The sequence below is a fragment of the Tympanuchus pallidicinctus genome, unplaced genomic scaffold (assembly GCF_026119805.1).
Source record: "Tympanuchus pallidicinctus isolate F22 unplaced genomic scaffold, pur_lepc_1.0 scaffold4, whole genome shotgun sequence".
NCBI classification, from domain to species: Eukaryota; Metazoa; Chordata; class Aves; order Galliformes; family Phasianidae; genus Tympanuchus; species Tympanuchus pallidicinctus.
In genome coordinates, this window is record NW_026294758.1 from 46,572,708 (window position 1) to 46,589,278 (window position 16,571).

General features: G+C 38.0%; 1 protein-coding gene across 2 annotated transcripts in view; it reads right to left on the reverse strand.

Moving 5' to 3' along the window:
- Positions 1 to 15,308, reverse strand: part of RIC1 (RIC1 homolog, RAB6A GEF complex partner 1) — a 46,953-nt gene extending 31,645 nt beyond the window's left edge. For both annotated transcript variants that reach the window (XM_052700457.1, XM_052700456.1), the window contains exons 1-3: positions 15,043 to 15,308; positions 7,483 to 7,590; positions 3,741 to 3,817 (exon numbers count right to left, since the gene is read on the reverse strand). In XM_052700457.1, the coding sequence (XP_052556417.1) occupies positions 3,741 to 3,817; positions 7,483 to 7,590; positions 15,043 to 15,183 (326 nt within the window). In that variant the 5' untranslated portion in view covers positions 15,184 to 15,308. The remainder of the gene's footprint in view (positions 1 to 3,740; positions 3,818 to 7,482; positions 7,591 to 15,042) is intronic.
- Positions 15,309 to 16,571: the final 1,263 nt, after the last annotated feature.

Sequence of the window (16,571 nt, forward strand, 5' to 3'; positions counted from 1 at the left end):
CAATTTCATCTCATAACATTCCTAAAATATTAAGACAAGCAAACAATAAAATAAAAAATAACAAATGAACAGCACTATCAAGGGACTCCAGATAAAGTATAAAAACCTTTTTTCCTTTGGAAAAAAATCAGAATTCTGAACAGAATGCTGCTATTACACTGTAAGCATTAACTTTACACTTTAAACTAATTTTGGGGCTTGCATATAAAACATGCATAACACTGAACAGTCTCTAAACCCTCACCATATCTATTCAGTATATCTGAAACCAAATAAGCCTCAAGAAGTACAACAAACTAAAATTTAAAACAGTACATTGCAATGCAGATTGAAGAACAAGCAGCTGAAGTGTTTCCCTCTCTTCCCATGCACAAACTCCTCTACAGATGTTTTTTCGCTTGTTTGTTTTTTGTTTATTTGTCTGGTTACATTTTCTTGGAACAGTTCTACTATGAGTAAATGAACAAGCACTTCAGGATCATCTTGCTTCATCACATATAAGAAAAATTTCATGTGAAAGATAAAAAAAGCAATGGGTTTTATTTTCAGCAGCTTTTTTGATCCATTTCTTTAAATAGAGGCAAAACAATTATTTAAGGCATTTCAATTATCAACCAAACTCTATAGTTTGAAACTAGTTTTGAAACAAGTATTTGTTTCAAAATTAGTAACGCCTTATACAGCATAACTTACTGCATCTACCAATTGCCTAAAGCACAAGAATGTGAAAGAAACCCTGATGCCAAGAAAGTATCTTCTAATCTGCTTTTCTGTCTCTTTTTATTTACTGACAATGAAGCATGCACATTGTATTTAAATGAGAACTAAGGTGACAGACGAACTTAAACACAATATTTATTAGTTTTTTTCCATCTTTATAGGAGGAAATACAATTGCAAGTTCAATTACTCATTAAACTAGAAAGTCTTGCACCAGGATTCAGGTGCAGCTGAGCAAGTCTCTGGCATGTACTGTCAGTGCACCGTGATCTCCTAATGTTTACCTGCAGTGCTTAAGAACTCTTTTCAAGCTGAAGTTACACTAAGAAAGTTTTCTTTTTATTTTACCTTTTTTGTCAAGATGTATGCCATTTATGACTCAGGTAGAACTGGTTATTTAAAGAAAGGATACTGGAGGACTGGTCTCATTCTGCTTACAGAAAGTACATTTGGCCAGATCATAAACACCCAGCAGAACCTTATTCTGAATTTTAAGAATAGGACCAAGTCCAAACTTTAAAGAACACATTAGGATCTAATGTGTCTATTAGCTGATAATATTCTGCAAAATCTGTTAACTTCCTAGTATGTCATGGAAGTGGCCAAAGAGAAGAATGGTATAGAGGGAAAAAACCTTACCTCAGATATACTGCAGACCTACGTTTGACCTATTTTCCTTTCATTTTTGTTTCCAGCAGCTAATTCTACGCAAATAAAAGGACAGTCTTCAATCTTCTTAATGTTCTGCAAAGCTCACATACTTCCACTCACAGGTAACTTAGATACATAACTACATAAGTCAGAGCTGGACAAGTCAGAATTAACGTTTGCATAAGTGCTGAAATATCACAAGCAACTGCTTTATCGTGAACTGAAGAGAATCACTGCACAAGTATCACTGGCCAGTCGCTCCATGCTCCTGAACTTCACAATCCTGCTAATGAACAGGAAATTCTAACAACCAGTCCTTGGATTCAGAGCTACTTCAAGGTCACCACTTCCTAACACCAGCCCTTCTGTTACAACACAAGCTGAGCTACTAGAATTTCAGGAATGGTGGGCAAGGAGTTAAAGAAGGGAAAGAGATAGGTTTAGTTTCTCCATCAGGTCAGCAACCTATCTTGCCTTAAAACATGGCTGTGTTATCACTAATCACTACTGCCAGCACTCAGGAAGGAGCCAAGAACGCACTGCTACAGTGGGAGAAAATAGTAAGGTGATCCCTTCCAGGAACAATGCAAGAAGTATATGAGTCCTTACAATGATTTTTTAATTGCTTCATAGTTAACAGAACAGATTTGCTAAATTGTTCAGTCCTGCAGAAATAAAACACAAGTATTTCAGTGAAATAGTTTCATTTTTGGCAAACAAAACCATGCCCCAAAAAGTTAAAGTCTTAGTTCTTAGTTTTTTTGTTCAGTTTGTCTGCTGTTTAATTTTGGCTTGGGTTTGGTTTGGGAGATGGATTGTTTTTTGTTTGTTTAATTTGTGGTCAACACAGGAGAAACTATAAAGCAGAACTAGCGAAACTACCAACTGACAAAGCATTGCACCTGCACAGGAAAAGTAGTTCATAATAGCTTACAGAACAATCCACAGTTAATCCCAGCATACTCAGTTTACACACAAACACTACTGGCAGTCTTTCTTTTGATCTAATATAACCAGTAGTAATTTTAAGAAGTTTTCAAAATTGAGATCTAAATACAGATAGACTAGCAATCCCAGTAAGTTCAATCCATGCATCTTAAGTCCATGCATTAGATTTAGGAGATTGCGAGTAACCTAACAAAAACACTGTAGTGACAAGCACCTTGTCTTTTTCATCCACAGAAAAAGCACAGTATTATCCTTTTGACTTGATAAATAAACCCTGAAGTCTTCATTCAAGAGACAACTCATCTAACAAATACTTTGTCAAAAAACATGCACTTTTATGTTAGTCACTTTCCAATACTTATATATGAAAATTAGTCTGATATAGCTTGATAGCTATTTTCAAATCCCTCCTTAACATGGCACATACAAAGTTCCAAAATTTCTTTCACTCTTAATGCATAATTTATACACATTTCCATACAGTTTCAGATTTTACTAGTTAAAAATATGTGCCCATTAGAAGAAGAGCACGCCATCAGTTATCATTTACTTTGTTTGCACTGTGTGCAGCAATAGACATGCTAATTCCTTTATTTATTTTAACAGTTTCTTTACCAGGCTAGGCTTCTCTAATTTTTCCCCTCTCCTTTTTTTCTGATGACAATACATGATAAATCAAGACCATTTTATTATTTCTGTGAACAAACATCAACAACAGTCTGCCTATGTAAACATGCAAATACACAAATACACCATTAGGGTTTTAATCTCTTCTACATAGTTTCATATCGTGTCAAAGCACACTAGAAGTCAGTGAAGTAAACCACAAATGCATTGTGTACAGTCACATTACATTTTAACAAAGGAAATGTACTACATGGTTCACAAGGGAAATAAGATGATAACGACAACACAAAACTAAAATATTTGTCCATCTTACTAAAAACAGCCCATATTATGTATAAGGAACAGGAAATTTGTTTCAAAAATATCTCAATTATTCTAAAGTTGGAGAGAAGAGAAGAATTTATAAAAATTTTAACCCTAATAATTCCTAAGAAACATGATATATTTAACTGAATTATTACTAAGAAAATATTAAAGCCTGTGAAAGATCAGGAATCCAAAAGAAGTGTCTTATATCAATTACAAAATTAGACATTATTGAGTCTGCTCTTCAGAATTTTGAGACCTCATGAATTGCCAGTAAGTGCCAGGAATCCTGCCAGTGTACAGCAAGCCAATTAGATCAGCTTCTCCTCTGAACTGACTCTAAATCTAAAGAAAGATACTCTATGTAATCATCAAGGTTTAAAACACAAACAAGAAATAAAAATGTGTTTGATCATATAATCTGCCCAGGACTTGTCTGGTCACATTTTCCTACACTGTGAGGATGCAAAGAAAGTTTACAATACTTACTTGGGATACATTGGCTCATAAAGATACTTGTCTCTTGCCGGAGGGATTTCAAAAAATAAGATGTATCCATTCGCAGTCTGAAAGAGAAATACTGATAAAATGCACATCTGGACATCTAGACGCACGACTAAAATCTATACAGATTCCTGTCATTTATACGTCTTATACAGAGTGAGCACACCTATGCACTTTTCAGACATACTAAAAAATAGTGCTTTGAAATTCATTCTATGTAAAATCCATACCATTTCTCAAAACCCACTGAACATATCACTCATCTGGGAGAAAACATGAAAATATGCTGTTGATGTAGGCATCCCACAGAAGTTTGTCTGACTCATACAGATCTAAATACATGAAAATAGACAGGTATGTGGAACTTAATCACCTTGTTCCCAAAAGAAATGAATTGCTAACAGCATCATCTTGAGTATCAAATAGGAGAGAATTAGCTGTGCTTTCACAGAGAATTAATGCAGAAAGCAGAATGCAGCAGGCCTTCAAAGCAAGACCTCCAGATGCTTCAACACAAACATACACTAAAGAAGCCAGGCATCGCCTGTCAGTACTAGTCATCCAGGTAGTTTTGAAAAAATCTTAATTGATCCATCTTTAGATAACACAATATATTTTTAAACTCTTTCAGTCTGAAAAAAAAAAATCTACTATAATCCAAAACCCAGTTATATTTTGCTTTTCTGGAAGACTGATCTAAAACTACAACACTATTCAAAGAACAGACACAAATCATTTAGTTATCAGATGTTCCAATCATGAGTAGAAGCTAATACAGTGCAAGATGGGCAAATAATCAGAAAAGCTTATTGTTCAAAATTAAGAAGTATGATTTGTTCAAAGCACAAACTTAACCTTTAGGCAAACTGGCAAATGAACTTCAGTTAAACAGTATTTTCATACAAACATTTCAATATTGTCTGAATATGTACCTAAAGCATCATTACTAAAGTTAAGTAGCACTGAAATAAATGGTTTCAAGTTGCTTTGCAAGGTGGTTTCCTTTTCTGTGAACAAAGGAAAAAGTAACATCTGTTAGCTTCGTTCATCAGTTCACAGAAATCATGTTTTCTGAAATGAATTTGTGCTTCAAAAAAATCCAAAAAACATAAGAAGAGCACAATTCTTGCATTCAAAGCAAAAACCTTTCCTATGTAAAAGTATCGAAGCCATAAAGGTGATACTGAGACGGCCCAAAAATAACTGGAAGATTTTCCATCAGCAGTAATACATTCCAGCATTATATAGGAAATAAAAAACAAAAAAAAAAAAACCAACCCAACAAAGATGCTCATTTTTAGTATCTTTACAGTCTCTTTCCATTACATCATTAAATATTTAATCTCTAAGTTACCTTATACTGGAAGGAAAAGTAAAACAATACTGTGAAGTAATCTTTATACTGATACTGTACAAAGCGCCTAGATGAATCCCATTCAAAACACGAGTTACTATTGTTACAGGTTCATTTCTAGACAGAACCTCAAATTCTGTGAACAGCTGGCTGAAATGCAGAAAATTCAACCAGATACTTGCTGGAAATTGATCACATTTGTTTCTACATTGCTTTATAAACACCTGTGCTGCAACAAAATTTAGTGAAGTTTCATCACTGTCCTCTATTCCCTAATCATTCTCAGCTCTGACAGTCAAAACAAACATTCAGTGCCTTATAAGGGATTTCACTACATGTTTTCTCATCTGTTGCAGTGTTTCATAAAGTTGTGCTTTAGTTTTGGGAATAGACCCTGAAAAACAACCTGTACTGGAGGACTGCCCAAATCAGACAGAAGTCTAAAATGCCAATATTTTTCTCTGCATTGAACTGTACTGATGCAAGTTCATTTATTGGCTAGGTTCAGTTGTCATGGTAGTACATACTAATCTAAGCTCAGCAATACTAGAAAAAAAAATTATTAGCACAGTAATATAAGAAAAGAACCTGCAAAATACTAGGGGATAAAAAAAAAGAAGCAAGAACAAACTCTACCAAAAATGAACAGTGAACAGCAATGGCGAATATGACAGTCCAAAGCAGGACAGTAGTTTACAAATGTACCAACAGTTTAACACAAGAAGATAGTAGTAGTATAAATGCTAGAATTTCCAGAGAACAACAAGTGTGAGAACTGCATAAGGTGGTTTAAGCCTACCAGAGATATTACAAAGCCTTACGTGCCAGATCTAAATTTGCCTTCAGTGTGAACAGTAATTACCCCACACAGATGCTACAAATTGATTCCCCCCTCCCTGTTTGGCCATTTTAAATTTTACTTTGTGAAACCTAAGTTTGCAATATGTGCATATACAATCTGACATTATCCCCAAAATTGAACACTATGCATTTAACTGCAAAAAATAACTTGAAAGACCAGTAATCAAATAGAAAAAAATAAAAATAGCCTCAACGTTTGTTGAACCATAAGGTCTTGAGTAAATGGATCTCAACGTCATAGAAATAACAGACAAATTAATTCAACATAACAAACTACATCACTTATGAATTCCTACATTGTAACATGCTTAAGTAGTTTACTTGTGATTATATTCTGGGTTATAAAATTGAAGAATTATTAGTTCATGATAAATTTTACATTTTAAATTTTAAAATGTAAAAAATTTTAAATTTTTTGCTACTGTAGATAAATACGATCATTTATAACCTGAAAATATAATCTGATGCAAACAGAAATATTAGAGTAACATATTACTGCATTGATTTCAATTGATCTTTTTAAATGGTTTAAACATTGTAAGGTAACTTATCAAGAAAAGAATATCCCAGTATTACATACAAAAATAGGATCTTAGGAATCTTATTAGAGGCAAGAACAATTTTATCAACCATCTAGTATTTTCCACTATGACAGAATGTCTGATTGGTTTAAAAGATGCTACAAGGACCACTTTAAGTATAGAAGATGGTTTATATTAGGAGGTGAAATCACCACACCAAACAAGACAAATTACTACACAATTTGAGATTCCATATTCCCAACTTCTGACAGGTAATTTTAATGACTTCAATCTTTTGCAGTTTTTCACAAGGAAATCCAACAAACTTGACTTTAAAAGCTATGAAAAAATATACAACTAATTTTAAACCAGTAATATAAGACCTGGTCCAAAGCTGCAAGAATCACATACTGTATTCCGAATCACTGTACTACTGCATCACATACTGACATTCAAAATGTCTGCTCTTACTGTGTCTTACACCTCCATCTTTTTTCTAAATATTGGAGCTCAAACACTCCAGTGAACTGCTGTGAGCATAGCACCAGCTATGAAACACCACTAAATACATTTTTCCCCACATGCAAAACATGAGTTCAACTTTTCATCCATTTAAGACTCACCTTTCTGAAAAATCCATAAATACTATTTATAAAGCCAGATGTGCTTATGTTGCCTATCTCATTAATTATTTCCTTCACTCACATCTTTATTCTTCAGATCACAAAAATATTGAGGTACTGCACAACCTCTAGCAAATACATCTAAACATTTTAATAACGAACTATAACTCATTCTTCAGAGAAAAAAAGCACTAGAACTACTAAAGAAAGTTTCTAGTATCCCCCTTGTTACCACTATCCCTTACTACTCATGCAAGATAAATAATTTGTTGTGTATATAAATTCCAGATTTCTGCAAGGAAATTGGTAATACAAAACTCTTCTTACAAATGATTTAACCACAATAAGAATATAAAAACTCTACTTACTGAAACAGCTATCATGGAGCCATCAGGCCGCCATTCTGCTTGCTTGTACGGTCCAAACTGAGAAGCTGCTTTTGATAGTTCCTTGTAGCTCACAATTAATACACTGGGCTGAAGGAAAAAAAAAGGAACACAATAACAATTACATTGTTTGTCTAGAAGAACTGGGAATGTAAAAAATTACCTTTCCTTACAACATGTTTCTCTCAAAAAGAAAAGTTTAAAAAATGAGTATTTGACAATGCATGATACAATGGTGCTTTTGAAAAAAACTTAAACTGAAGCCATACCACATTAATGTTCTTCATCTCACTTTCAAATAAAAGACAATAATATAGGTTGGTTCGTTTAGGGATCAGTATATTAGTTTAAGGACCAATACATTAGTTTAGCAAAAGGAATCAATCAGTGCTAATTCTAAAACTTTTAATTTCAACTTTACTTGGTGTCAGCAGCCTTGTTTTCTTCTAATTCTGCTTCATATGAAGCACTGGAGTCATAACAGACTACTTATCTTTGCATTTCACAAGGTGCAAGGAAGCCTTCCTCAGATTTTCACATATATTGTTTTGGAAGTTGCTCATGATGGCATGAAACGGAAATTTGCCAAACTGGGGAAAAACAGCTAAAGGTCAAACAAAAGGTCACTGGAACAGGCTGCCCAGGGAGGTGGTGGAGTCTCCTTCTCTGGAGATGTTCAAGACCTGCCTGGATGCCTACCTGTGCGACCTGCTGTAGGGAACCTGCTTTGGCAGGGGGGTTGGACTCGATGATCTCTGGAGGTCCCTTCCAACCCCTACAATTCTGTGATTCTGTGAAAAGTTTAAGTAATTAAGTCAATGGTGGAAAAATGGGTATAAAGTGGGCATAGGACTACCCTAAATGCAACCACGCATGCCCAGAGGGACATTAGCATATACTAATGAGTTCTTGAAAAAGAATATGCATGCTAACGTATGCAGATGTATGCCTTCACGTGCCTTTCTTATCCACCACTCAGTTACTTTGCCTATCTCACAAGAACCCTTTCCGCAGGTCTCAAACTCTGAATCTTCTGTGCTTGATACTTTCTAACATTAAAAAAAAACTTTTTTAATTAAAAAAGAAGTGAAACATTTTGGATGACTAGTACTGAAACAGAAAAACTGCACTACCTATAAAACCCTTACTGTATAAAGCCAGCTTCACAGACAAAGACATTCAATTCAACTACCTGCTTTAAAACTGACTTCAATTTCATTACTAGTTGTAACATTGTTTAGTAAGAGCTCCCTTGGACTTTTAACTGAGAAAGATGGACACCACAACAAACACTCAGTGAAAGTTATTTGAAATCAATAGTTTTATTTAACTTTAACAAAGAGTTTTACCATCTTTCCCACTTCCTTTCTTTTTGCAAACAACCTCATAACATTGGATCATATGAATTAATTTTTAATGAAGAGGTCTACCAAAATATACTGGCCGTACATAAAAATCTCTCAGCAAACTAGACATGAGACATTATAGGTTTACTTCTCCAAACACAGGCATTCCACCATGTGAAGTGAATACACACTGAACAGACTCTTAAATGTGAACTGGCCACCTTTAAATAGCACAAGTCATACAGACTTGAACAGCAACTCTCAGAGGAGCAAGTACCTGCTTTTATTGAGGTGTTCAAAGGCTTCAAAATAATATGATATATTACCCAACTGGAGAGAGGTAGAGTCACTGGTTGTTTGACAGAATGTAATGTAATGAAAGCATAAGTTTTCCTTAATTTGGATACTGTGGTTTGACTGCTGCGGGTTAGCGGCAAACCACGCGTAAAGCACATTCAACACGTTAAATAGGCCAGCAAATACAACATAAAACTACTGGACTAAGCTTGAGAATTAAAAACCTAACAGCATGCGTAGATTCAAATACTGAAACCTGTTAACGATCCTTCATCTTCAGTTGCTCTCTCACTGAGAACTGATTTGAACAAAGGCAGAAAGAACAAAACAGGAACACTGTCATTTATAGGCACCCAAAAAATTAACAAAATTGCGAAGTAACACTCTCTGAGGATTGCAGACATTCCAGTAAGGCGCCAGCAGAGTCACGATTTTTACACAGAGCAATGAATTAGGTAGGACAGCTGAGTTAAATGCCAATAGCAACACTGTCTCCTAAGCAAGGTTAACAACTTCACTGTCAAGCATTTATGCCCGAATGCTTGCCTACGACAAGAAGTTAAAGGAACTCTTTAAAATAGTGATGAAGTTGCATAGAAAGAGATCATTTCTGCCCAAATGCCTAAAGGCTTTGCATTGTTCTGGATATTTTACTTATCCTACACACAACCAAGAAGTTCAGCTGTGATCCACATCTTTTTGCTCTCTGGCCACAGTTAACTGTTGACACTCTTACATTCACCTCTAACATCTTACTATCTTAGACATAAAAGTTTTACATCACTCAGAATTAGGAGGCCATTACTTTCAGAAACACAAATGTTTGTTTTGTCTCAAAATAAAATTTTCAATTCTGTATTAGGATGTAGGCACAAGATGAAAACCAAATGAACTATTCTGATGTGCTTAAAATTTAAGTGGCAGGCTGAAAGAAACAGAACGAAGGGCTGGTGACACTGAGCAGTGTATGCTGTCAGACAGCTTGCACTCCGCTTTGAAGGCTGAATCTTAGCAGGTTTATTAAGTAATAAATGCTTAAATAGAGGGGGGAGAAAGAGATGTAAACACAGACCGTGAAAAGCTATTCTGTAAGTAATGTAAGTATAAGATGGTTGCAGAAGGATCTCAAAGTAATGTTGATTATCACAATATCGTTCTTAAAAAAGGAAGTTTAAAATCAGCAGCGTATCCGTCCAAGAAATAATGCAACATGAACAACTCCAAATACTTTCTTTCTACTTCACAGAAGCTGCTGTGGAAGTAGAAAAACCAAAGTGCTGTGGAACAGCCTAGCTGCTGGCAATCACTGCCTCTCCCAAGCAGAAGTTTTCAGTCAGTCTACTGCTCAAAAACACTGCCAGTAAAAAAAGCTGTGCTCTTTGCTGTTTCCCAGTCCCCTGAATTATCAAGTGCTTGAGTATCAATTATGAAAAAACGGGTCTCTGGGATGAAAAGCAAGTTTACAAAACCTCTAACATAATACCCGATCATAGGTAGACAAACAATTTTATGTACAACTGCTTGGAAACTCAGAGCTCAAAACAAAGATGCTATTCTCTTCAGGTAAATAATTTTGCAATGATTTGAAGGGTCATCTATTTGATATTAATAGAGGAAAACCAAAAAGACATGCTAATATTAACATGAGAACTTTACATTTCATATGACGAGTTCATCAGTCCCGAAGGTATTTCTGTTTTTTTTTTTTTATTTAACATAAGTAATAAATAACCTTATAATGGAAACAACGAACAGCTGTCACTCAATAAAATGCAAAAAGAAATGGCCTTTTCAGAGCAGTCCCCAATAGGTATCTCTGAGAAGTCAGAATCCAGAGAATAAACTACTATAAAAAAAAAAAAAAAGGAAAAAAAAAAAAAAAAAAAGAAAAAAAAAAAAAAAGAAAAAAAAAGAAAAAAGAAAAGAAAAAAGAAAGAAAAAAGAAAAAACAACCAAAAAACCCCCACAAACCACAAGAGAAGAAGCAAGATATTCAGCTTGCACTGATGCCATTTGTGCCACATTGTTTACAGTGTGTAACCACAGGTCATTATCAACATATCTGACCTCCATATTCCAACAAAATTTCAAATAAAAATGCAAGAGAGATTGTATCTAATCCTACCTAGAAAAAGAAGCATACTACAGTACTCAGCAAGCTATTCTCCTTAGAGTTCTGAGATAATACATCACTCTGAAAGCCTAATCCTAGAAGCACAGTGGAAACAATCAGTTGTTTTTTTTCTTTTAACAATCACCTATAATAATTAAAAAAAATAATACAGAAACAATGGCATTTTACACACACACATCTTTTCACACATCACAGTTCCTATAAGCACTGGTGTCACAAGCAACTCCTTCTATAGCATGCCAAAACTCCAGGTTACGAAGATCACTTCTCTAAGAGAATCACAGTTCTCTGTTGTGTCCCAGTTTGCTTAAAGAATGCATCATGCTCAATTCTAACAGAGAACCAATTAGAGACTGAAAAGTGCATGAAGAATGTCTTAGAAGAATATAGAGAAAGTTAGCATTTAGAATAGAGATAGATTACTCAGCAATCTAGGATTCTGACATGCATGCTATCCCATAAGCTTGCAGTTCAGTGATCTTATTCAACATCAGAATATCACAAAAAGAAAAGTTTAAAAACATGGGTAGACATAAACTGTAAGTTGGTAAACATCTAGGCAATTATAGTATTTTCCCCAACATTAATAGACTCCAGAGAGCTTGTCAAACTGGTAAAGAAAGGCAGAGTCATACCAGACAGTATGACAACATGCAAAGGTTTTCATTAAATATTTAAGGCTGGTATTTATTTCTGTCATTGCCATCAGTCTGTTAAGATCAAAGAAAGGAAACACAAGACTATATTTATATGTGCAACTACGTCACCAGACTCTATTCTTGTTTTACTCTTCAACGTTCGCAGCGGAAAAATCCATGCCTTTGTCACATATTCTCCACCTGCACACATCTTCACTCAATATCTGGAGAATAACTGAATTTGCTAAACTGCCTTGAGTTCTTGTTTTATGAGATAACCAAACTGATCTAAAATAAAAAGTTACTCAAAGGAGTAACACTCTCAGTGAGCTAAGAACAATGCTCCTCTCACCCCTCCATGAGCAGGGAAAAGCAAGCTTCCACTTGTTGAAGTTGCCTGGCCTCATAAATCCAATAGTAGCCACAAAAATACAAGTCCAAGCAGTGAAGATGACAACTCTTCAAATTGCACAGCAGCCTCAGGAAAGCACACCTTCAGTTCCCTGGTTAATAAATTACCTCCTTTTAGTACTTCAGACAGTTTCTTTCAAGAACTGCAGTTTCATGTTTTAAACATCCAAATACCTAACATTAGCAGAATAGTCAAACAAGTTTTCCAATGCTGTCAATGAAAACAGGTTCACTGGCTTTCAAAGACAGTGAATGTACTGTGGCCATAAATTTCTTATTAAATATTCAAGAAAAACACTTAGATCAGCTGTCTCCAAACTAGGGCACATGCAAGAGAATCCACTGGGTAACAAGAAGAAAACTTTTTTTTTTTTAATTAAAAAAAAACTTTTAATAAAAATTAAAATAAAGAATTAAAAGAAATAAACTATCCTTTTAGTTTATCTTTACCTTCCTTAATTTCTATTTTGTGTATGTTTTATAACATACAAATAAGTACAGTAACACACACATACAATTTATAAACAAATATACATACATGGGGTGAGCGCGCTCAGCAAGTAATGAAATAAGTTCATCACTTATTAGTGGTCTTTGTATCTACAATCTAAACTCTCTCTACAAGACAAGTTAAGCAGGTCTAGGAATTTTTTTACTCAAAGGCATCAAGATAATTTGACACATTTTTACCCATGTCATTTAACTCATTTTCTAACCTTAATATCTATATGGTTTCCAACCCCAGAACCAATCCACACTTTCAGACAGATTTTCCCCATTGTTAGGTCCTAATACACAGTAGATAAAAAGGACCTTTAAACATTACCACTACACTTGAAAAAAACACATCACTCAATGTAAGTTCACAAGCCTGGAAGTATTTAAAAGGGCCTCTTGTTCTTGAAAACCTCAGAACAGTTTCACCAGCCTCATCACCTCATTCTCACACAAAGCCTTCCATATATATTTGAGATAGTGTTAAGCTTTAACAAGTACATCAGCCCGAAGGCTTTTCCACTCCATAAAACTTAATTAGTCCAATTTGACTAAAAAGTAGCTTTGTTCTATAGAAGATACTTCTGCCTAATGATAACATTTTCTAGAATGCTAAAATTTTAGCTTATTTCAGAACAGTTAAACATACGACTTCTTCCCTTAAAAAAAAAAACAAAAAAAAACAAAAAAACCCACTTGCAATAAATACGCTTCACAATGCAATGAAGTCTCACAAAAAAATGCTCAACATTCATCTCTGTCTTACAGGTGACAACGTAATCTTTTGTAGTCTAAAATCAAGTCTGGCAAAATCAGCATCAAAATAAACCATTACATACAGGAACTTAATGCACTGATAAATTTTTCATGATCTGTAAGTTTGCTCAAACTTTCCTGCAACAAGTACATTCCTCTACCCTTCCATCTTTCTTTCTGTCAGCTACACACTGTTCAGCATTCCAACACAAGTCCAAACTTGTCAGGTAAGGAACACAGGTAATTTACACAGCCCCTGTGAACAGACCGTAAAATAAACTGCCTTCTGGACAATAGGATATAACTTGTGAAGCATTCTACAAACCTGTTCTCATTTACCTATGTTCCCAGAAAAGGCCACCAATTATGTTTTGTTGACAGCTATAGCTAGAGATTTAACAACCAGCAAAAGCTAGCAGACTGCATACTTCTTCTAGACTACACAGCACATATCAAAGGGGACCACAGGCCACATGATGAAGTTCACATGGCACAGGTACTGGGTTGATACTCCCTGATGCAATACATATGAAAGTTAAAATACAGCATGGGCACCCTGCCCAGGAACTAATTAATAGACAGGCAGAGCACAACACAGAGTGATGAAATCTCAGCATAACTTCAAGCAAGATTTTAAGACTATGACTTGTTGTTTGACATGGCCCTAAAACAGCTTTCTAAAATTGGATTTTTACTTTTCTCTGAAATCTGAGATGAACTCAGAAAATTACCTGGAATCAGACATACTTATGGACAGGCAGAGATCTTACTTAGGCAGAATTTTAAAATATCCAGCATCAAAATTTAAAGTCAATATCACAACTGCTTTGTAATGCTGCACCAAATCAAACTGGCATGCAGCATTTTTTGCTAACAACATTATCAAAGCTAATTTAAAGCAAAGTATTTGATACCAATCATGTGCAGTTTCAAACGACACTGCTAAAGCAGCAACTTCCAACTAAAAGCCATTGCAGTTCCTGTTCTCAGGGTCACAAAACAGTTAAACTCTCATCAAGCAAAGTTTGTGGAGTTCTGGATTACATAAATAGTCGTCACAGACAGTTTTGCTTTGTGAAAAAAACCCACATCCTTCGTTGCTGGTTTTCTTAATGCTTACAGGCTCTTTTATATAGAACATGTAACATATGCACACAAAAGACACGAAGGACTGTTTGCAGTAACAGTCCCACAAGCAGCCTCTATGTCACACCTGTGAGCCAAAATAAAAAATGAGAAACAAAAGAAAGTTGGTTCCGAGTGTCATCTCGGGGAATATGCGGAGCAGTCCAAGCAGACGGATCTCGTGTTTTCCTGACACTGCTCTGCCAGCAGGAAACAAACAAGCTGCACAGCACCGGCCCACAGGAGCGACTCACAAGTAGCTCAAGGCTTCGCGAGCTCCGATCCCAATCGCAACGGCCCCTCTGGAGCAGGACGGATCGCACACAGCCGGGACACTCACCCTACAGTACCAGATGCTGAGCTGCGAGGACGACAGCACTACGAAGAAGGCCCTCCGGGGGTCTGTCTGGATGTGCAGAGGCGGCTCCAGGCGCTCCAGCGGGCACAGCAGCCGCTTCGGCCAGCCGCTGAGGAAGTACATGGCTGCGGCTTCCCGGCCGCCCGCTCGCTGGGCCTAGGCGGGGAGCGCTCCCCGCCCGCGCGACGGCCTCGGGACCAGGGGCTCGGAGCGCCGCAGGGCCCGGGGCCGCCAGCGCATAATCCCCACCGCCGCCCAGGAGAAGGGCAGCCGAGGGCTCCCGGCCGACCTCGAGCCGGCGTCGTTGCCGCGCGGAGGCGGTGGGAATGGGATCGGCGCCGCGGCGGAGGCGGAGAGCGCGAGGAGGGGACGTGCGTCCGGCGGGCCGCGGCCTGAGAGAGGCGAGCGGTCACAGCTGAGCGCGCGCCGGCGGCAGCCGCGGCGGCTCCTCCCTCCCGCGAGTGCCTCTCCCGCCCGCTCTGGGTGTCGCTGTGGTGGCCGCCGCTTGGGCCTCCGCCGCCATCTCCCCGCCCCCCGCTCCGGTCCCACCACCACGGCCCCGAGCGCAACGGCGGCCCCGCGGCGGAGGAAGGGGAAAGAGGCGGGGGCGGGGCCGGCCGCGGAGGCCCCCATTGGCCGCGGCCACGGGGCCGCGCGGAAATGACGTCAGAGGCGGAGGCGGCTCCGCCCCCACAGCTCCGGGGGCGCCGTGTCGAGGCTCCCCGCAGTAGGTGCGGGGAGGGGGTGTGCCGGGTGAAGGGGATGGGGCGGCCGTTGTACGCATGCGCGGCGGTGCGTGGCGCTCTTCCCCGGATGCGTGGTGGACAACGCATGCGCGTGTGACGGGTGTCAGCGGCAGGGCCACAAGGGGTGGCGGGGGGTTGTGTTGGAGGTGCGGCTTAAGCAGGGGCTCTTCGCCAGAGGGCGGTGGGCATAGGGCGTGCTTTCCAGTGGTCGCGTGGCAGAACTGCCGGAGTTCAAGGAGTGTTCGGACAGTGCTCTCAGGCGTAGGGTTTGAATTTCGAGTATTCTGTATGGAGCCAGAAGCTGGACTCCATCGTTGGGTGTCCTCTCCAGTTCGGGTTTTCCTATGATGCTGTGAACCATCAGACCCAAAAACGGTGCCTTAGTTTCATCTTCCTTACCTGCCACGTGGAGACACGGCTGCATACTTGAACTGTAGTTCTTTGCAGCCTGGCTGTGTGTCGGGATGCTGTCCCACTAGAGATTTCACTCAAAATGGGCCTCTTTGCAACAAGCCTGCTGTACAGGAAATGAATAGATTTACTGGCAGTAAAGCACCAGAGAAGGCTTTTTTATCTTGATTAAGAGATCTGGGTGAGTTACTAGTACAGAGTGGCACTGAAGCTCTTTTGGAGACAAGGAATGCAGGTGCAAGAGGAATCACACTTACAGTGTGTGCAACAGTGTGGTTTTGGCACCAAGTTTCTGTCAGATGCTAGTACTAGCATTTCTTCCATCAAGCGATGAACAATGAATAAAAAAAATGC